We start from the raw sequence: 23,414 nt of genomic DNA on the forward strand, positions 1-23,414 counted from the left end.
TGACTTTTTCTTGGTTGGATTTGAAATCTGGAAGAAAATAAGCTATAAATGCTTTTTTATTATTTGTCTTTGTTATGCTGTTGCTGAATCTTCAGAGACAATATTATACAGAACTTGTTTTATTTAGTTACTTTTTTCATCCAATTACAAAACCTAAAACTTTCCTCGGTCAAATTTGTTGTCATGAAAACAATGAGAAATATCACTGCAAAACTCTGCAATTGATTTATAATTGAAATAGTGCCTGTAAAATGAGACATGTTAAACAATTGTTAAACCAATAAGACAGTAAAAATAATTTAGTGATGTTTGGTTACAAAATAGGATTTTCAAGAATTACTCACAACAATCTTGAGTTCTGTTGTTGGTACTGAATCACAGCTAACCATTGATAAACATTCAATTTTAATTTAATGGAATTCCAAACTTGGTATTATATACTTATAGCTTATACATTGAAAAAATTGGAACCCTTTCTACTATTACCATCTTCTGACATTGCAATTTTTCTGTTTTTATCACATGACGGTTAGGTTAGTGTCGGACTGGCTTTGTATTTTTCAACGTTTTACTAAATATTTATTTGACTGATTAAACTGTTTCAGCTTATCATTTTTGATTACTATAGATCTTGTTTCACATTTTGAATGCCTTTGTGCGTTTATGTTTTGTGTTATTTACGTGACATAATTCTCCTTGTTAACAGTTTTGTAAACCGTGCCACAGCTGATGAGCGGTTATTACATCATCGTTTTCTGTTGTCTGTAACAGCTTCAGTCTTCTTTATTTTACCATGTTGTGATTAATTAGGGTTATTACTGTTTACTAATACTGATATTAGAATACTGGACTCAAAATAAATTTTATATAACTAGGACAATAAACAATAATATATATTTTGTTTGTTATATTAACAGTAAAAAAATTTCAAATCCTTGTTTCTTTGTCTAAACAAAGCTTCATTAAACAAGTAATAAGGGAAATTTTACATTAATACCAATAATAAGTTTGTTATAGCTGTTTAAACGATATCCTACACTTTGTTAATAAATTTATTACGTTTGGCTGGTTACTCTTATATTTACATTGTAAACTAAGTTAAATCGAATTCTTGTCATCTAGAAAAAAGCAATTAGAGCCCTATCAGATCTCCAACCACAACAATAATGCTGCCAATCATTTAAATCTTTGGTAAGAATGACCGTAATCAACATCTACATTCAGGAGGTTATCCTGTATGTGGACAAACTGTCCCTTCTTCGAATAATACTCAGCATGGTGAACGGTATATTCTATCAAAGCATCGAACCACTCTGTCCAAAAAGAGACATTTTTATGCTGGAGGACGGAAATTATGAAACCTCTGCCCAACCAACATCCAAAACCATTTGAAAAGGACTGCAAAAAGAGCTCAAGAAATTTGAAAAAGACTGCAAAAAGAGCTCAAGAAATTGGAAAAGACTGCAAGACGAGCTCAAGAAATGTCTTCTCAAGAGACATGTGTACACCTTCCAAGGATTTTTAGAAAATCCAAGTGGTGAATTGATTAACCATTCCTGATTATCAATGACACTTACAATAACAGAACTTTTACTCCATATACATAAGAAGTTTAACACTGCATATTCTTGATGAATGTAAATAAATTTTTGATTGATTGAGTGACAAGGGTAAATCTTGCATTACTCACGTTTAGTTCATAAAATAGTTTGCCATTCATGGTCTGAGATTGTCTTATGCGTAATCCCTGGAAAACACCTGAAAAAATAATTATTACACGTAAAACATTAATAAATATCATTATTAATTTCTTAAATAATTGATGTTATTTTTTCAGTATGAAGAAAGCATGATTGTTTTATAAACCTTAAATTTAATCAAGTTTTAAATTTGAGCTGTTTAAAAATATATTTAAAACATTATTTTTTATCGATATTGACAAAATGAAACATCAAATTTCAATTGAGTAAATAAAGTACACATTCATTACTTCATTCAGTATTAAAAATATAAAAATTAAATTCTGAAATAAAAATAATACCCTTATGATATAAAACAATTGTACAGAATACACACCAAAATGCTCTCTGACCTTACGATTCATTAAAACACTCCATTTCAGTGGGGAAAGATGGTCTTGTAGACTGCAGATTGACTTAAAAATAGCATTAACATTTCTCTATGTATGATATCAGAGACTTAACATGTGTGAATAACACACAGTTAAAGTTTATTTTTAGTGTCAGTGAGACAAATTGGGGATTTTGAATATTCTATTTTGTGATAAAGCATTATAATATAAGCTATTATAATAATGAGATTCCTCATTTTTTTATAATATAACGTTTTTAATCAAATAAAACTGATTTTTTTGCTGTATCCGTATTGTTTTTATTTGTTCATAAAATAAAAAAGTTTTATTTTTATGAGAAAACTTAGGTATATTTATCTGTAGTTTACCTATTAAATATGAAAATATCACAGAAAACATTATGAAATATTACTGTGAAATGTGTAATAAACCTATAAAATGTGTCAAAAGTAAAGATATAGATTAATACCCTTTGTTAAATAATGGATCGAAATTTAATCGATCGAAATTTAATCGTTTATAGTATGGACCTTGGGATCATATCGTTTAGTACGAATATAAAACAGAAAACTCATTATGTAGAAAACCGTTGGACCAGTTCAGACCACATTTATAAAACCTGAATCTGCGCTACCACTATTTAATGTGTATACATTATTTATAGCCATAGGTTACCCACCAATTTTGTCAAATAAAGTGATTTCTCTATTTTTGGTAAAACATGCCGACAGAATTTGTCTGTAATTTTTACAGATTACGACTAGTTTTAAAGGTAGTCGCTTGCTTAATCTGTGGTGGAGTGTGTTTGTCCATTACAAGAGCATGCAAAAACATTGACTAATAGTTGGGCCGTTCAGATTACATGTGAGCCTATTTAGATGTGGATATCTTAATCTGTTTCTAAGAATAGCAGCCATGTGTTTGGGCAGTTATACTTGTACAGTTGAATTGTGTGTTGTAATTTCTGACGCTGTTGCTGGCAGTCAGGTCTTTGAAAATTGCTGTATGCCAAATACCACATTCCATATACTTTTCACAAAATCTCTGTATGGGTCACAGTTTAGGTTGTTCAATATACACTCCTCAAAACAATTAAAGGATCACTTTTTTAACAGAATGCACTCGGTTAACGGTTCGAAATTTTCTAATAATTTTTTTTTTATTTCAAAGTCGGTGTTGAAAGTAAAATACATCGTATATGTTTTTTTTATATGATATTTTATTTTAGGCTAGAACAGTAAACAAAGTTTAAAACCGCAAAATTAAAACGAAAACAACTCTCTTAATAAAGTACAAATGTAATAAGAAATGGTCTGGTCTTTTGAATCTCACTTTCAATACCTTGTATTGCCACCTCTAGCTGATATAACCGCAAGAACACGCTGTGGCATGGTTCTGATGAGTCGTCTGAGGCTATCTTGAGGTAACCGCTCCCATTCTTCTCGTAATGCCATTTCCAGCTCATCCAAAGTCCTGGGTTGGTTTGGGCGGCCCCGGATACTTCGTCCTAGTTGGTCCCAGACGTGCTCAATCGGGTTTAGGTCCGGACTGCAGGCTGGCCACTCCAGCAGTGGTATGTTGTGTTCGCCCAGGTACTCACGGACCAATCTTGTTGCATGTGGTCGAGCTCCGACTTGCATAAATAAAAAATTTTGACCTGCTTGCTCTGCTCTCGGACGAATATGAACGTCTAACACCTCGTCCACATAACGCTGGGCTGTCAAAGTACCGTTTCGGATTATGACAAGGTCTGTACGACCGTCCATTGTTATGCCACCCCACACTAATACTGAGCCCCGCCAAACGGAACTCTGGGAGCTAGGCAACAGTTAATAAACCGTTCATTTCCTCTTCTCCACACTCGAACGCGGCCGTCATTACCAAAAATTGTAAATTTTGACTCGTCTGAGAACATTACCTTACGCCACTGTCTCAGCTGCCAACGCCTATGGTCTCTTGCAAACTGCAATCTGGCTCTCTTATGACGCACAGTCAATCTCGGCACTCGGGCAGGTCTCCTAGATCTCAATCCAGCTTCCCGGAGTCGATTTCTAACAGTCTGATCCGACACACGATTTCCAGTCGCCTGGCTTAGGTCGTTTTGAAGTTCTCTAGCAGTTAAAAATCGATTACGAAGTGCATTAACTCGTAAAAATCGATCTTCTATGTGCGTGGTAGATCTCGAGCGGCCTTGTCCTGGGCGTCTTTGAAGAGTACCTAGCTCCTGATGTCGGTTCCATAATCTTAAAATTACTGATTGACTCACACCTAAGCGCCTACCCACTTCTCGTTGGGAAACTCCCACTTCTATCAAAGTAACAGCTCTACTGACATCACTCTCAGACAAAAACCGTCTAACACCCGCCATAACAATAAAAACACACAGGCCTAACTATAGAAGTCTAATCCAGACTGAACGAGATCAACTTCTGACAAAACTGAGCCTGAACCTTTCCTTATCTCATTCTTGTTTGGACATGATATCGAAATAATCGCTCTTATCTTTTACTGAATTAGTCAGAAATAAACAAGAATTATTTATCTTTGCTACCGAGAGGTTCCTTTATCAGTGTGCAAAGTTCAAACATTCTTCTGTTATTAATACTTGTTTTACAAGACGCAATAAAAGTGATCCTTTAATTGTTTTGAGGTGTGTATATTGGCATATGCCAATCTTATTTTAGGAAAATTAGAAGATTTTTTGAGTTCTCAATCCTACAAACCTTGGTTGAGATTCATTCATGATGCTTTTGTGATTTGGAATGATAGTTTTGAAGTCTTTTTGGAAAATCTAAATAAATTCTAAATTTTGAAATTTACCTGGAAATTGTCTAAAGAAATCTGAACATTCTTAGAAGTAGTTGATTTTATTAAATCTGGATTTCTCAAAACAAAAATTCATACTATAGACACTTACACCATGGATTAATTATCTACTGGGTGTCCCAAAATTACAGGACCAAACTTCACCAAATTGTTCAGGAGGTCAAACTGAACGAAAAATGTCATATAATGTATAGTCCTATCTAGCTTTGTTTACCTTAGATCGGCCATTTTGTTTTTTACATACAAGTAATTTTATTTTCAATACGGGGTTACCGATTTTCTTGAAACTTGGCATAAGTATTATAAACATGAACATAAGTTGTAAAAAAAATATTTTTGTAAAATCTTATGTGTATTTTCAAAATGGTGGCCATTTAAAATATTAAAACCTAAATAACTTGAAAACCAACCGTTTTTTTAATTTGGAAACTTTTTTTTAAAATTTAATTTGGGAAACTTTGGGGCTTGACACACGTTCGAGAGCCGCTAAAGTCATGTCAACGTCTTTTGAACCTTTATAAAAATTGTATGAAAAATTGCATGAGTAATAAATTATCAATATATTTTTTCCCGTTTACGATTCATTGAAACATGTTAAATACAATTAAATTCCTAATATATTTTAATCTTGCTGTCCCAGAAACAGCCTTAGTGCTAAACTAAAACCATTATCACAAAAGTACAATTTGTTTTGTAATAACGTGCAGCGATAGCAGTACATAAAGTGGCTCTTACGTATTATCTGATGTTACATTACTATGTGCTGTAATTTTTAAACGCTCGGAATATAATATTTGGTGACCTTTTGGGGTTAATTGTCGAGTGGTTTATGTGAACTGTAATCGAGATAATCTCTGTAACCAAGGCCACAGGTCAAGGGCAGCGGATTGAGGACAGGGAATGTGGAATTTGCACTCGTAATTGTCTCCAGTCCAGTCTAGTGTTGGTTTAAAAATAATGGACAGTCAGGTGCCAACTATGTCGCTTTACCCCGGCAGCGGACTCTCACGACTTTCAACATGCAGATTAGTGTGACCGTAAACACTCGTAAACCTAACTAACCCGTTAGCTCGTTGTGACCAAATACAGCGGTTTATCTCTGTATATCTGAATGTTTTTGCGGTTCTCTCTGTTTTACCACCTCGACCATTTGGACATCAGTTAGCAGTGGTTTTTTGCCAGGCATCTATCTACAAAGTCTGAAGAGGTAATAGCGGGTTGTGCACGCGTTCTGTGTGTTTCATAACCCCGAGGGGTCTCCGGTGCTAATCCCCGGACATAAGGTCCGGTCAGTATGAGTCTTGCAGCTGTCGCAAAGGCCAGTCATAGTAGCACCTCAATTATCAGTCATTGTCCCTGTTCAATAGTTGAAAGGAATGTACTCTATACATGTACCCATACCTTCAACATCAGTTTGCACTTTACCATAAAAAACAAAAGAAAACTGGATTCAAATGATCTTGGTGACCCTGATATAATGATAGAATAAATAGTTTCTAGCTAATAAAACTTAAAGTCAACTAAAAATATTTATGTTCCAATCAATTCCAATCGGCAAAAAAGATAAAATACATAGAATTTAGACCACATTTTCTCCATTAACTGAACATTAGTCAAATATATCAGGATTCAGATTTCATAGAAACGTTCAATAAACTTTCAGTAATTTCCTGAAGGGAAGTCTTCTATTCTTATCTAATGTCATCACATGGAGAGGTAAACAACATTAGGTATGAGAACTGTAAAATATTAAATATGGCAGTAATAATACATCCATAATTTAAGTGTTTTTACATTTCAGTATTATGCCTGAAACTTAATTGAAACTCTCAATTTTTATCCATATAATTACATAATGTTTTGCCAATTGTTATGTTAGTTTTGAAAAGATCCTTAGTGTTTCATTTTTAACCAATGAATTAATCATTAATTTTCATTTTTTAACCAGTCAGAAGTGGAACCTGGGACATTAAAAAATTATACATTTCTAAGTGAGACTGCTATAGAATTTGGTTTTAGAACATAAAAATCTCATAACGATTCACTGATAATTCAACTGGATGTTTGTTATAGGGGCAGTATTATTGTTGATTCACATGCTAGGCCTATTATTCAGAGAAACCATATGAAATTCAGTTGTTAGGCCATATACAGCGCACTGCTACACCAGTGAAAGTACGGATTAAGGAAATAGAAACCAGCTGGTCTGTTTCAAGCGTGGTGTCATTATACAAGAGATAAGTAAATATGGAGATATAATCTGGTAAAGGTCAGTAAGTGAGACTACTTAGCACACGTGTCTTGTGTGTGTGTGTGTGTGTGTGTGAGTGTCTCACTTTCACTACGGCCGAAGCCGATGCACCGAGATGAGTTTATAATATTAGCATATCTACTTTCCCTGCATCTGAGGACGACGCAATTCACTTTCATATCCAGTTTATTGGGTGTCAAACCTTTCACTGCACGTCTTTGTTTCCTTGTAGGGAAATGTGTTTGTCTCGGGCCTGACAAGTTTGCTTGTCGGCCGTTGGGCGTATTTTTGGCCACTTACCTTTCTTTCTTAGGTCAATGTATATCTGGCTTTTTGCGAAGTTAGGACCACATGGTCCTTTCTTACTTGATTCGTAGTATATTGCAAACAATAATTTGTTTTCCTAAAAGCAATACAATATCAAATTTCCCCAAAGGTTTGAAGGAAGGAAATTACACATAAGGCAAGCAGATGCTACAAATGATTTGTTGATAACAGCTGTTGTTCTGTGATGGAGAAGTAACAATACATTTTAAACCAAATTATGAGAGGTTTGGTATATTCTATCAGTCTTTGTCTATGGTTACAAAATTACGTAATTTGTTTAAAATCATCTAAGTATTGTCATTTTGATATTTGTTTTCCAAGTTCAATTTTATCATGAGTTGGTGAATCATAAGTTAGTGTATTTGAATAGTAGACCTACACAGAAAGCGTTTGTGTTAAAATTTTAGTGATGAGTTTGGTTCTACTTTTTTTTACTTATGAACATTTTTATGTTGTAATATGACTTTTTGTTTTACTCTACTATGAGTTATTTTATTATATACAAACAATGTATACTTTGTTGTTTACAATAGAAAAATAATGCTTGTTTGCAACCAAAACAATATTGACAGTATCAGAATATTATAGCTTGTCACAATGACAAATACCTAACTATCACCGATTTGGCATTTCATCTTGGTGGTTGACTTTAATAGTCTGGGCTATGATTAGTAGAGTGCTCATTTACTCCTGGGTAGAGTTTTATTTCAGGGCTAGAAAATCTTCTCTTGGATTATGTAAATCTGTCCCAGCTCCGTTGAGATTAGAATGTTCTAGACCTTATCCTTATAACCTTGTCAAGTCGGTGTGCATGATGAGACCTCATTACCACCATCAAGTAAACTTCCAGTTTTGGATCTTCCCTAATTTATTGAATCAAATCCTACTTTTAGATAGGAATATATAAAACATGAATCGGATTGAAAATTCATTGCCAGTTCAGGAGTCCTCAAGGATGCTACTTAGGCCCTCTTTTCTTCATGTATATTAATAATATAAAATCTATCATAAACAGTATACTTCTGCTTTGTGCTGCGATGTTTATTACTGAACATCAAATATAGTTGATGTCGGTCTATGGAGTAAGTTTGGTGCGTCAAGTATATTTGTTGCTGGGCTGTGGTGACATTAAGATCTCTCTCCCGATCGTAGGAGTGACAAATTGTTAAGTTCTCTAATCAGTCATTAATTCTATGGTACGGTTGGCTGAAATCAATCATGTGCCCCTGGAACTCAGCAAAATGGAAGTAGCCATTTTTACTCATAAAACAAATCCTTGCTTTTTGAAATGAGATTAGATGAAGTAGAACTGAGAGGAAGTGCGTTTTGCAAGATTTTTGTGTTCTCACAGATTCCAAGTTGATCTTCCTTCTCTTAACATGTGAGAAATGTTGTTTCAAAAGCTACAAGAAACTTGTGTCTTGTGACCTGGGTCACCAGTTTTTAACAACAAAGATTCTTGTATGATACTTACAGATTCTTGTCCGAAGCCGCCTAATTTGCCACCGTTACTCAGTTGAGGTTGTAGAGCAAGATTTCTCTCGCTTCTTCAGCTCATACAACTATGGTAGATTTATTGTTTTTATAGAGTTCTGCATTGATGATACTATCACATAAAAACATAGTCAGTGTATAAGAGTTCCGTTATACAGATTGACAGATTGTTTGTTAGATTAAGTAAGCTGATAATTACTTTGGATTGTAAACCCTTCTAAAATTTATAATCTTTTTAAACAACTTATTCAAATATCTTATGGAGTGTAAAAATTGCACGTGAGGTACTCTTCCAATCAGCTGTATTTAGTAAGGCCTCAATTTCTCATATGTTGCTTGCATACGTCTAGTAACTGTTTTGGAATCTCATTATGAACAGTACAGTTAATTTTACATTCTTACAACAGAACCATAAACTATAAAATGACATAACAGTAGAATATTTCACAAGCAAGTGATTTAAAATCAATTGCACAACTAATTATATAAAGTGAACAGGGATTATGTAATACAAATATAATAGAATGTAAGACAATTTTTAATAAGTGTGATCACACAAATAAAATAAATGTTTTGATTACTATTTTAAATTAATAACTTTCTGAAAATGATGTAATTTTGAGAGAGTTTGTATGAGTACAACAGATACTGTTAATCAACACATTGGCAATCATTGGGGTAGTGTTTAATGTTGGAATGTCAACAACAGCAAGCTTGTGTAAGCTGTGGAGATGAAAGTGTTATGAAGCATCAAACCGTGTAAACAGCTTCGAGAAATCTAAATAACAATTTGAAAATTGTGAGACACGAAAACACAGTCAACATCTTGAGTCTATCACACATTTACACTTTGATAGAACCCACCGAACTGAATCAAATCAACAAGTTAAGGCAGTCCAGACGGCCAGACAGAGTGTCAGCTAACATTTTGGCAACGGACGACGGACCTGTGATTGACTATCGGGTGGGGAGGTCGGCGAGCCCAACGATTAACTAAACATCATCGATGTTTGCCGACGTAAAAATAGACTTTATGTCGGTGTTATAACGTTGGCGGAGGTCCAAGCGGTGCAGACTGACGGCTCACTTGTAGCCGGCTCGTTTACATCGTAAGTCGCTCCCAACTGTGCTCTGTGTTGTTTCACATCGCCAGTACTGAATAACATCGTAGTGTACCCAGTGCACCAGGTTATTGGGATGGTTTTACGATGTACGAATTTTTAAATTGTCCAAATCATTAATTTTTTACGTGTTTTATAAGAAAAATTTGTTCAACGTTATTTTCAATTGTTTATATCATTTTGGAGTTAAAAATCCAAATTTTAATGTATATTAATTATATTATTTTATTTAACATTTATTACTAAAAAAGAATGCTTTTGTTAATCCAAACATATAAAAATAAGATTTAAATGTGACCAAATAAAACTTTAATGGTTGAAATTAAATACCATTTCAATTATTTTCTAGCATTAATTAGAAATTTATTTTTCAATGATTAGAAACGTTTGTGCAATATAAGATAGGTTGTTAGATTTTTGTTCTGTGGTCAATGTTCTTTTTCAGAATAGTGTTTATTTCTAACCAACTAGTCTTTACAGTAAGATTCATCTGGTTATAACCATGTGGAGTCCTTGATCTGCTATTGTGACACTTTCATTCTATTTCAGTATTTCAACGACACGGCACACCGCCCCGAGAGTAACCTGGACTTGGAGTGTGGTGGAGGGATGGTGCGCGGAGGTGCGGCTGTGGGTACTCGCAGTGCACCGTGGGAGGTGTCGGGGACACGGCGGACCAGCGACACGTACAGCGTTACCCCAGCCGACAGCAATGAGAGTATACAGGGCGGTGGGTACGGTTACCCGACCAACGTGGCGGGCTGTCGGCTCAGCCTGGACGCTGGTGAGTCACATCCACGTCTTTATACGACTTAACAAAGATGAATGTAAAGCAGAAGAAATTGATGATGAAAGCTTGGTGAAACCTTTATAAGTTATAATAATCTTACTGGTTATCTGGTCTTGAACCTACACTGTGTACAGCTAAAACCAATGTATCACTTAAATATGGGCAACCTTGTGGATGTCCAGGAGCGGCACATCACTAACCGCAAATGTCGAGATTCTTGGATCAAGGTTAATTTGATAGGTCTAGTCTATTGCGGGAGTTGGCTGTTGGAGTTGGTGGGGTTCCTTGAGAGTCAAAGGTTCTTGCCAGCCTAGACATAAGGGTGTGCCACTCCCTGCCTGCTTTGACTGGTGAGGTTGATTCAAAGCTGGCTTTCCACTCTTCCTTGACTGAGATTATTGCCCTAAATTTTTCCCCACGAATCTTGTCAAAAGGTAGCCCCTACCCTTTTAGGTCCTAAGAGATCTAAACCTTCATAACATAGTTCTTTAAGGTATTTTATTATCATTTAAAATTTCCACTATACAATTTATATTATGAAATCACTATTTTAAACATGAACAGCTTCAGATAGTCGTTAGGAAAGTGAAGATGGAAGTCTCGTGCCCTACTAGAGTATCAGTTACTCTTAATAGCTGAATACTCACTGAACTCTCGGATACTCACTGCTATACCTTCTGCTATTTCTTCTGTAATGGTAGTAAAAGCTGTCTCTTGAGCACAGTTTCTGTTATGAAGGACAGTCGATTTGCTTAGAAATTATTACATTTTTAGTTTATCAATGATTTTCGTGATTTTTATATATACCTTAGTCTTATAACAATGTGTGATATAGAATACGAGAAAAATGTATTCATTTTCATTGGTATGGTTTGAGAGAATAATAATTATTTTTTTAGATTTAAACACGTTACTGAAAATGGAACTAATATCAGTAACTTTGCCAATTCACGTAAAAACGAGCAGGGAATAGAATCACATACCTAGTTCTATTTCTTTTGCTTCAAAAGCTTCTTTGCTTTATTTGAAATGGTCTATTTGTACCATTGATCATATTTTTTTTTGCTGGTCTGCTTTGAAATTCAAACTGTAGATACCTACTTCATGTCTTACTTTACTTTTCAATAGAAATCATTTTACTGGGTAAATTTTTTCATGTATTCTGATGATGTTATTTTGTTATTTTTATTTGATTATTCAGTGTTGTAGAAGGCTGTCATTAATTTTAAAAGATAGTATATAATACAAAAACCTTTATAGCTTAAAGAGAGAGAAGTTGTTACAGTAAAAGTTTTGATGTATCTAATGCTCAGTATCATGCAATGTAGGCTGCATGTATAAGTCTATTATATTGGAATTTGGATGAGAGCCAAGTATTATATAATATGATTAAACTCAATCTTGTTTAGTTCATATATAGACTTGGCTGTTTGAGCAACTAATGTTTATTCGTAAGTAGGCAGTTTATTTGAGAAAAAGATTACAAACTGTATATTATACCTATAACACACTATTGCAGCACATACCTATCATCCTAATAATATTATAAATGCGAAGGGCGTTTGTTTGTTTTGCCTTCACGTGTAAACTATTCAACCAATTGCATTTAAATTTTACATGGACATTCTTACGGTCCCTGGGATGAATATAGGCCTATCGTTACTTTGAAAATCCTACTGCAAACGCTACGCCCAACTGGTCTTTAAAGCAGCAAAAAATTCCATCTTGGTCTCTAAGGTTGTGAAATATAAATTAAAAGAGCGTATCTAATCAACTGTTCTGTGTAAACATTGTTTATGGTTTCGAATTTGTTTACATTTTTAGATGTTTATTATTATAGTGAGTACATTCAGTGAGGATTAAAAAGTATTTTTGATACCGTTTTAGGTTTCAGCGATTAGGGGCAAAAACCTACGAAATTGCATGCGAAGCCACGTGTAACTGTTAATATTGAATACTTGTTACACTTTGAGAGACATAACATTAAGACAATTTAGAAAAGCTTGAATAGCAGAGGGATAAGAGGAAGTATTGATAGCAGAACTATTTCAATGTGTTTTCAATTTAAATTTTACTTCCTCTTATGTGCTAGATGAGAATAGTCTTGAATGACAATTGTGGAATAACCCGTGTTTAGTAGTAGCAACTGAGAAGGTTTTGGTATTTGTAAATTATGAGAGAGCAGTGTATAGAAAATTATTTTGAGTTGGAGGGGGGGAGAGGATGACACACTAGGTAGTTTAGGAAGTATAAAATACCCTCAAGCCCTCAATAAATGGGGAATCAGGAATCTTCCCCTGGGAACCTCATAAACGTTTTCTAGCTTTCTTTCAAAACTTTTTTGGTGGGGGAGAGGAGGCTTGGGTTCCGCTCTTATGGGAGAGGATAGGTTGCCAGAGGGAGATACATGAGAGGGTAATTGAATGAAAAACTAAGAGGAAGGCGTAGAGAAAGGTGGTTGAGGGAATGTATGAATTGGCTTAGGATGTTGGAAGGGAGAGATAGAAAAGTAGGATGAGTAGGAAGAGGTAGACTGTTGTGTAGGAGATGCTGGGAACTGGTAAGAATAATGATGATGTCAAATCCCAGAAAACTTTAGCATTAATCATAACTCCAATGGCTAATGGCTATTAATTAGTAGGATCAGTTGACCTTGGATAATAACAAAGGTCACCAACACCCATACAGTGTCCATCGCATACTTATGAGATGTTCAGACCTACTCCTGTCAGTAATATATCTCGAAAGTGATGTTGATACAGAAAATAGAAACTAAATCAATCTATAGTAATTATTGAAATCTAAATGCCTCAAATGTTCTTACAACCGTTGTTTCACTTCTGAATGTTTTTAGTATGTAGATACACTTTTATAGTGCATGGAAATAGAATTGAAATGTAGGTGGATAATTATAAAGGTGTTACTGACAACAGTTGTACTGTTATTGTGATTTGATCACCACAAGAATTGACTATTTAACATTATAAAGCCTCACAACAATATAATAACAAGGAACTCTTTAGAAGTATCACTCACATAACATAAACAAGTGTTATAAAATCAGATAGTATTCATCACTTCAATTAATATAAGTCTTAGAGGAATATCTCACTTAGAGAGACAATTATAGCCTTAATTTGTGGTTAACTATTTACTTTTTAAATAATTGTAACATTGTTGATAATTCTTGGTTTGAAGTTCATTATTAACTATGGATGATTTGAAGGGAAAGGTGGTTGTTTTGGACATTTGTTATTAACAATGTTACAAAATAGAATATATTTTCAGTCTGCCCACTTGTTCAGGTGCTTAAAAACCTTAAGGCATAAGTTTAAGCATATAAAAAATTAAAAACTAACTAGGATTTGGCAATTCATTGTTAGCGATTGAACAAGATTTACATTACAAAATTTCAACATACACCTAAACTGCAGACTGATATCATTTTATTGTCAGCGATTTTTTTACTTCATAACACAATGTTAAAAAAATTAAGGATATTTGTTTATTGATAGAGTGAAATGTTATGTTATGTCAGGTCTGATGAGCCGGAGAGATTCAGTGAGCCAGGATATCAGTGTCAGAGAACAGTTTCACAGTTATAGGGTGAAATGTTATGTTATGTCAGGTCTGTGAGCCGGAGAGATTCAGTGAGCCAGGATGTCAGTGTGATATATTGAAATGTTATGTTATGTCAGGTCTGATGAGCCGGAGAGATTCAGTGAGCCAGGATGGCAGTGTCGGAGAGCACAGCCACAGCAGTGATGACTCTGTCATCATCTCGAGGATACGAAGGAGCTGCGAGCAGAAGGAGGAGTTCTTGCGGAGACCTGCTGCCCCACTCTGGCCCCACAACGGGGGCCCCGCCGGGGCACCCCCACCTGGCATCAAGGTACCTCACTTTAGCATGAAAATTCAGTGGGGGGGTTAAAGAAAGAATTATACTACTTACATTACATTAAAGTAGTCAATGCCCCTATCATAAATTTCATATCATAAATCTAAAAGTTTGTGTTATAAAAAAATAATTATTGAAGAATATATTAAAGAAATATGTTGGCTAGTGATTATATCACACAAAATAGTAAACAAGACTGGGTTCTGTCATTTTCCTCTCTACATTTTAGTCTTTCATTTTCAAAACTCATTCAGTTTGGTTGTAGCACTAGTGACAAATTATTGCACCAGGTAAGATTTTGTTGGGAAGCTCTTGTACTGTTAGAAACAGGTTTATGTAAAATTAGTACAAAATCCACCACAGTGACTTTCTTACTGCTGCAACATGTGTGGTGGAGATTGTTTTAGCGTACACCTTTATTGTGTTCAGGTATTTAACTCTTAGCTAGACACGTAAATTTGAACTAAATATGGGTATAACTTTGCCATAAAGCCACGTTTTGTAAAACATATTTGTTTCAAACCTGTAGAGCGAGGTTTTTTAAATTTTTAATTGACGTGGTCTTTCAGTTTACCTAAAAGCTGAACATATTTGTATTGATAATTTCCATATTTGTTATGCTAACCATTTTGGGTAAGTTTATTTTTTGGATGAAAATAGCAATTGTTTGGACAAAATTAATATTACCAACGCATTTCTTGTGTGAGCCATTCTGACAAATATCTTGCTGATAAAGCAAAGAGGATATTGACATCATGTCATAGTAGTAGACTGATAAAAACTTAAATAATCTAACAAATGTCTTGTATTTATCGGGTTTGAATAAGGGCTTATTGCAGCAATTGTCAACATTTTTAGATGACCAGAAATTTTGTTTGGTATGATTACATCTAATACACATTTCATGATGTGGTACTGATTCTATTTCTTGCTGAATATATTTCTTCCGAAATAAAACCCTTTGTTTATTCTATGGACTATAAGGATACTTTAAGGTACTCTATTTTCATTTAGTAAAAGACCATAAATACATGGTATTAATTTGAAAGTTTTTGACACCATTCAATTGTATTCATGTAATACAGTATGAATAAAGTATATTTTTATTTGATTTGATTGTTGGACTGAACATGCTGCTGTTCTGTAGGAGTTCTACGCCAGGCCCCAGAAGCTGCAGCCCCCGCCACACTGGCCCCCCGCCCTACCCCAGAGCCCCCACCATTCCCCCAGCCGACACGAGAGGGAAGACACAACGCTGCGGGATGGTCACCCTAGAGGTAACGTGATACGCTGGCGTTGTGCTAGTGCAAACTGTTTTGTATGATGTAACGGCAAGAGGCCTAAACTGTCTGTTAACTCCTTCAGCGGTTTTATTTTTGTACCTACAATTATGTTGAATTTGTTTGCTGTTTTTTTTTTTTTTACAAAGGCAGATTTTTAGGGCTTGAATATACTTTAAATAATTTTTAGAGATTTTTTCAAATTTATTTAATTTTTCTATATATCATCATCCACTAAGTCATATTCACTATATCAGTCTCATCATGTAAACGAAATCAATCAGCTAATTGTATACTGGATATTTCCTTATTACAAGAAACAATAGAAATAAAACCATAAAATACTCCAGGACGGGTGACATATAGCAACACAAGGTGGCTGTCTGTACTGTGTGACTTCAGCGAACTCACCAAGGTGCAAACACTCATGACAGAGGACCAAGGAAGTGCTGACATCTGGTAGAAAACGTCAGAACTACCTGTGGAACACAGGGTTGTCATAGCAATGCTTCTTGCACGATATTACAGCATAAAACAGGAACAATATAACATTGCGTAATGTTACCTCAGTGGCACACTTTTATGCAATAGCTATGAACGTAATAATACATCAAAAACTGTTAAAGGATTAAGGACTCCTTTGTCAGTATTTAAACCCACAATTAATTCATTTTGGGGGTTTGTCTATTTTAATATACTATTCAAAGTATGATCGACTTAAATAGTTAAAAGTCTCTGTATAATTCAATTTAACTATTTGACATCACACGTTAAATAAAATATCACGAACTGCATATAAGCATTTTGTATCACACCAACAGAACATATTTGTACGCTTTGACTTTCTAACTACAAAATCAATAGGATTCTTTCTTCTCCCAAAAAGAAACTATGTACCAAATTTTAAGGTGAGGACATTTCCACCTAGAGTTATTGCACTGACAAACAGACAGTCACATGATTTTTAGAAGAACAATTCAGGACCTTAATAACAACAGTTTGCAAATAATTGTTCAATCATATTAATAATTTTATAGGCATTTTAATAAAAAGTCATATTTTTGGCTGGTTTTGCCTAAAGTGTTATAACTCAATCTATTCTATTTTAGTGAATAAAGTCATCAGATTATGGATGGGGTATATTGGATACTTTTAATTTAAAATGAGTCAAATTAGGAGATGCTCAATAAATCAATCATCTTCTAGTGTAAGATTTTACAAGATATGAAACTTGATCCAGCCGGTACCTTGAGCAAAGTTAGAAGTTCAAGTTACAAGTCCCTGTAACTTTCTAGTAGTCGACAGGCAAAAATAAAGCAATTTCTTACTTACTCAGAGTTTTATATTATACTTACATAACTTTAAAACTTGATTTGAGGTCAAGTTTAAAATCTGTATACTTGGTAAAAGTTGTAAAATATGTTTTAAATTGCAAGTTTGTATTCAGGCATGCAAGGGATTACAATTAATTGTAGGAATTATTAAACGTTTTAGTAAGTTACTTGAAATTGGCACATGTGGTGGCAAAATTCACAGTACACAAAATTGATAAAATTTCCATTTTTTCATTTGATTAATGGTACTCTTACGAACAACTATTTTACTGCTACAAACTTTTTGTAATTCAGCAATTTTTTTTAGTGAGTGTAATGTATAAGTTGGATTTTGAAAATTACATCTATTTAATGAACATTGTTATTGAGTAAATTCCATAAAATGTGTACAAGATACATCTGTTGCCTATACAATATATTCCATTAATTTTTCAATTAAATTATGAGTATCATGTCAAAATAAATAAATTATTCCTATTCTTTAATGCAGAGTAGATGAACAGAATCGCTAAGTGAAATCTAAAGTGAAACACAATTACAATTTGTGATAATTCTCGTCCAACTCCCAAATCACAATTACTCCAAAAAATGCATACTTCCACAAGTTATATAACATTTTCTATATAAAAATACTATTTAAAGGAAAAATCATGGTAATGCTGAACTGTTTTACTAAAACGTAAACAACTCGGTAGACACAATTCCGTCACAACAACAGTCACCATCGGAGAGCGTACCAGCCGGTCCCCACTTAACAGCTGCAATTACCTCATTATTTTGAAGGTATAATTTGGTAGCAGCTCCCGACGTTATGGCCTTGAGACGTTAGGCTCAGTCGACCTTTCAGCAGCAAGCCCATGTCTGCGCTAATTATAGTAATCTGCATGTCACTCAGTGCATGTTCCCCGTGATTGTTATGGTGTCACGGTACATTCTTTCAATTTGCACGACTATTACGGGTTGTTATTTTTTTGCGTATGTTGTTTATACCAAGTGAGTGTGGTTGTAGTCGTTTCCGTGTATCTCATATCTCTCGTCATGGGTCGTTATTATCTGGTCGTGCTCATTTATAAAACGTTAATGTCGTGGAAACCTTTTTCTAGTAGTAAATGCATGCAAGTTTTGGATCGTGTCAGGCCTTAATTTTTATCTATTAAGTTGACTTGACTAAATGACAAGAAGCAGTGATGGAAAAGATAACTACTTTTTGTATTTTCTCTCAGGTAATTGGCAAAGTAGTGTGCAATTTAATTGTTGACAATCGTTTCACAAGTCATCAATACAAGTAAAGAAGATTTGCAAATTTAGCAGTAACGTTTGAAAAGTATTTATTTGTTGAGCTACGGTAAAATTTATTTACACTATTGTAGACCTTATAATTCAACTTGAACCTTAAAATAACTACTATTATTTGTAACGTAACATTACAAATAGAATTTTAGAATTTGCACACATTATATTTTTAAAAACATCTGGTATTGTGAAGGAAACAGGATATTTCCGGACATTTGCCATCCATTCAGTGATACAAAAAAATTAGTAACACCACGTTTCGAGATCTGGAATCTGATCTCTTCTTCAGGTTTTTTGTATCACTGAACAATGGCAAATGTCCGGAAAAATCCAGTTTCCTTCACAATCCTTCCATCATCAAAAACAAACTTCAAACAAAGGGCAGTGGTATTGGTTAGTTAAATTTATTAAAAAAAAAAATGTAATACAAATAACTAAACAAATTTAGTTTAATACACAAAAGATGAAATACTAAACGTAGTACGAGAAGTTGTATTAGCGTAGAGAATCACTGTTACAGGTAGACTTGCAGACAGTCTAAATATAGCAGGCTTTCTCGTGGTGAATGGAGCAAGTCACTTCATCAATGGGCTAATTATTCGGTCGGGGTAAATATAGCGATGACAGGACGCGTTCCACCTGATCACTTTCACCGGCAGCTCGCTCATCAACGTTTCACGCATCTCACAATTAGTCACCGGCGAGTTTTGTCATGGAAATAGTACAGCTCACTGGGCACACAAGGAAAAAGTTGAAAATATGTGTGAAAAAGAAGTAACAGTCTGTTAATTTACTTCACTCTGAAAATTGATTGATGAGAACAAGACGTAAAAAACGAAGTCATTTTCATTTTTGAACGTTTACTTATATTTTTTAGACAATTCCCATTATCATCAGTGGGTTGAACTTGAGGGACTAGTTGAACTTTAAGAAAGAGAAGAGCTTCTAAACTTAGCAAGCATCTTCTTCTGATCAAATAATACCTGTTATCGAAGACCTGTGCCACTAGCAAGTCGATCCACATTACGCGCTAACATGCCTAAACGTACCAAAAGCTTGATGGAAACATGATGATGGAAAATTAATCAGGAAATAAATAACAAAAACAATCAGTGTGTTTTAATAGTTGATGAGTCTAACGATATTGAATTAAAACAGTAGAAATGTTTTAACCCTTACAGTGCTAGTCTTGCGCAGACTGTGAAGTAGCATGAGACGTTGATACTCTGATACTCAAGGTGTTATAATAACAGATAACATTAATTATCGTAAGGAAAATTCAGGGTATTTAATGGAAATAAATAGTTCATTAAAGTATATTACACAATTATTTTGAAAAGAAAATATTAAAATACTGAGATGTAGATCCAAAATTCAACTTTTATATCGAAACCATTTTATTTTTTAATATTAGTTACTATTTATTGTCTTATTTCAACATCTTAAAGTTTTGAATTAAAAAAAGACTTTTAATATATAAATAAATTGCATAACTCCAATGTTGCAAAGTTAATGCATAGTTCTTGAAGTTAAATAAGGTGGTGCAATCAATTCTAGGTCTGCCAAATTTTTTTAGCTTCAAATTTATCGCTTTTTAACGTAACGTAAAACTTTTACTTTTTTAGCCTGATACAAAAATGCCTAAATTTCAAGCTTGCCTGTAATTATTTCATGTGGTTTAACCCTTTTACTGCCGGCCATTTTTTTTTATCGTACCAGTCAAAATTGCCAAGGGGGAAAATCGCTGTTGTGCATTCATTTACAAAAAATGCTGTATCTTTTTTTATTTTTCATTAGATTTGCATGAATTTTTACTTTATTTACTCGTATTTAAATGCTGTTTTTTAAATAATAAAAATAAATTTTAATTTGAAACAAACTCATTATTTAATTTTAAAAATTATGTAAATAAAAAATAAATAAAAAAATAAAAATTGTGTTTGGCATCTGATAATTTATTTTTAAAATTATACTAAAATTTTGAGCATGATATCATTATAAACTAGAGCAATTGCTTAGAACATATACCAAATTTGAAGGTGCTACCTTGAAACATAGCTGCACTATGAGGATTTTCCCAAAACTGGTAGGCCTCCTCTAGGCCTACCAGTGGAAGTTGAAGGTAAACTTATCTGTGCCATATCCCCCTCACTATCTAATAACTCCTTATTATCTGATGGTAAGATAAAGTCAGGATCGTCATCAGTGTCATCCACATCACTTTGATTGTCATCAATAGCCCTAACACTAATATCAGAATCGTTCTCGGCATCTGAATCTGACAAATTCTGAAGGAAATTGTCACTCAGTTCGTCTTGCACTTGTACACCACCATCGATTAGACTGTTAATTATTGTTCCCTCACTCACAGGAGAGTTAGATGTAACTCTTTTACTCATTTTATCCTTGATCAACAAAAGTAACACTTCAAAAAACTTTCGATAACATTGTAAACAACAACAATGAACGAAGATTTCAGTAATCTAACCCGATCATCTGGTTTTGACAGCTGTCTAGGTAGTTCGTCAATTCTAGTCAAAGACGACGAAAATAGAAATCCAAAGTTCTTCAAATGGCTTCTTTCATTATCCTTTCCTCCTAAACAACCAAAATACCAAATATTTCGGCATTTGAACATAACAGTAGCCAGTAACAATAAAAAAAAAACAGACGTCCGACATATCGGACGTTGGCGTTTTCGGCAAAAATGCCGACGTCCGATATGTCGGACGTCGGCAGTAAAAGGGTTAATAAAACAATTTTTCCACTTTTTAAATATTTGGGGAAGTTATCTTCTTAAAGATCTATGAATTTAGCATAGAAATATTTACCATCTCAAAAATTGATTACACCTCCTTAATGATAAATTGAAATTGTCTTTCAAATGAACACTAATTTTAATGCCAAGTAAAACAGTATTACGTAAACGAAGTTATGTCTTTACACATTTCTTGAAGGTGATACAATTTTATTACAAAACTAAATATTTCAATTCAAGTTTTAAACATTTGAATAATAAATATATACATTTTTTGGAAGGTAATTTTACAGAGTAATAATTATTTTAAATTTACGACCTGGTTTATTTTCACTAGTTATTTTAGTATTGGATGTTTCTCTTGTAACACTCGATACTTCAGTCTAACAGCTCGTTGTTGTTACTTTTACGCAGTTGTTATCATTGGACCAAAGCAGTGAAAAGGCATTAGTCAAGTGCCTTGTGATCCCATTGACTATGTACAAATGGGTGCCTACCTTATTTTCAAAACCTATTTCAAAAGTACATCACGTTTTACATTGACGAAAAGTATTTGATATTTTTTCAAACCATACTAACTGGAGACAGGTTAATTTCAATTCTTGAACTGGTGGATTTTGAATATAGGGTTCAACACTGTGCATATAGTTACTTTATGTTGGTGAATCTATTAATTTTCTAACATTGTCCAGCATTTTGAACTTTGACCTTGAACCCATTGAAGTAGACACCTGTACTGGTCACATGGCAGATCCTACAGACTGAATGCCGAGTCATGCATTAGTAACAATATTGTCTATATTTCATGTTTTTCGCTATCTGGGGTATATTTAAAAAGTATATGGATTGGCATCATGAAAAAAGATTTGACTAACAGATTACAAATTCTTCACAGTAGATACTTCCTGATGCCATACAATTTGCCCAGCCCCATTTCCACTGCTCGGAGCAGTTTTTGAAGGTGCTTTTAAGAACCTCAAAAGTTTTATTTGTTTATTGTTTTTGGAGAAAGAGCCAGGGTTTCCACAGTAGTCCTGAAAGGACCTTTGCGCCGCCCTTAAGTTATTGGCCCTCAGAATCTGAGGCTTTTACAGGACAATATGAGATTTCATGATCCCTGTCTCTGATGTTCTTTGGGCTGAGGAAATAAGCTCATAGGAATTTTTTCTGAATTTGGAAATAGCAGGACAGTTTAGCCTAATGTTTTCCCCTGATTCTTTTGCCTATACGCAGAGTCTGCATTCATAGTCTGGCTTAAACCCATCTTCATCAGATGTTTCCTTAGAGGGCCATGTCCAGTCAGCATTCCATCAGCAAATTTCTGCATCGCGTTTCGTTGTATCTCGAAATTAGCATTCAACTGATGATTGATTGTGGGGGGAGGAAGAGTCACAAGGAGTAATATCAGGTGAGTAGGGTCCAGTTGTGATTTGTGAGCTAGTGTGTTATCATAATGGAGTTGCCAATTTCCACTTTGATGTATTTGTACCTGAAAAATGGCATTTTGTTATCAATGTAACTCTTTATGACATTGCGGGATAGCTTTTTCCAACAGCAAAGCTCTTGTAAAAAATTTGGAGAATAGGATAAGAAACATTAACTGGAATAGAGCCTCAGGATTAAGAGAATCTAAAATGTCCATCTCTCCTTATGCTAAAGGATGAGCATCTCTCCTAGATCAGAGTAAGGAGGATATAAGACTGATATTAGGGATATTAAACAGGACATGGCCCTCTTAGGAAACATCTTATGAGGGAGGGCCTTAACCAGACTGACAAATGCAGACTCTGCAGAGAAGAGGAGGAATCAACGGGCAAATTCGGAAAAGATTCCTGGGAGCATATCTCCTCAGCCCCAAGGATATCAGAGATCAGGAGCCCTCAAATCTGATAGGCTTTTGTAAAAGTCTCAGATTCTGAGGAGACAAATATAAGTAAAGGAGGCACAAGG

At 34.3% G+C, this 23,414-nt stretch overlaps 1 protein-coding gene across 1 annotated transcript in view; it reads left to right on the plus strand.

Annotated features, from left to right (window-relative positions):
* Positions 1-23,414, plus strand: part of LOC124366876 (rho GTPase-activating protein 21-like) — a 271,854-nt gene that overhangs the window by 143,229 nt on the left and 105,211 nt on the right. The window contains exons 5-7 of the mRNA XM_046823476.1: positions 10,661-10,895; positions 14,600-14,793; positions 15,947-16,076. Of these exons, the coding sequence (XP_046679432.1) occupies positions 10,661-10,895; positions 14,600-14,793; positions 15,947-16,076 (559 nt within the window). The remainder of the gene's footprint in view (positions 1-10,660; positions 10,896-14,599; positions 14,794-15,946; positions 16,077-23,414) is intronic.

This window comes from Homalodisca vitripennis, chromosome 7 (genome assembly GCF_021130785.1).
Source record: "Homalodisca vitripennis isolate AUS2020 chromosome 7, UT_GWSS_2.1, whole genome shotgun sequence".
Taxonomy (NCBI): domain Eukaryota; kingdom Metazoa; phylum Arthropoda; class Insecta; order Hemiptera; family Cicadellidae; genus Homalodisca; species Homalodisca vitripennis.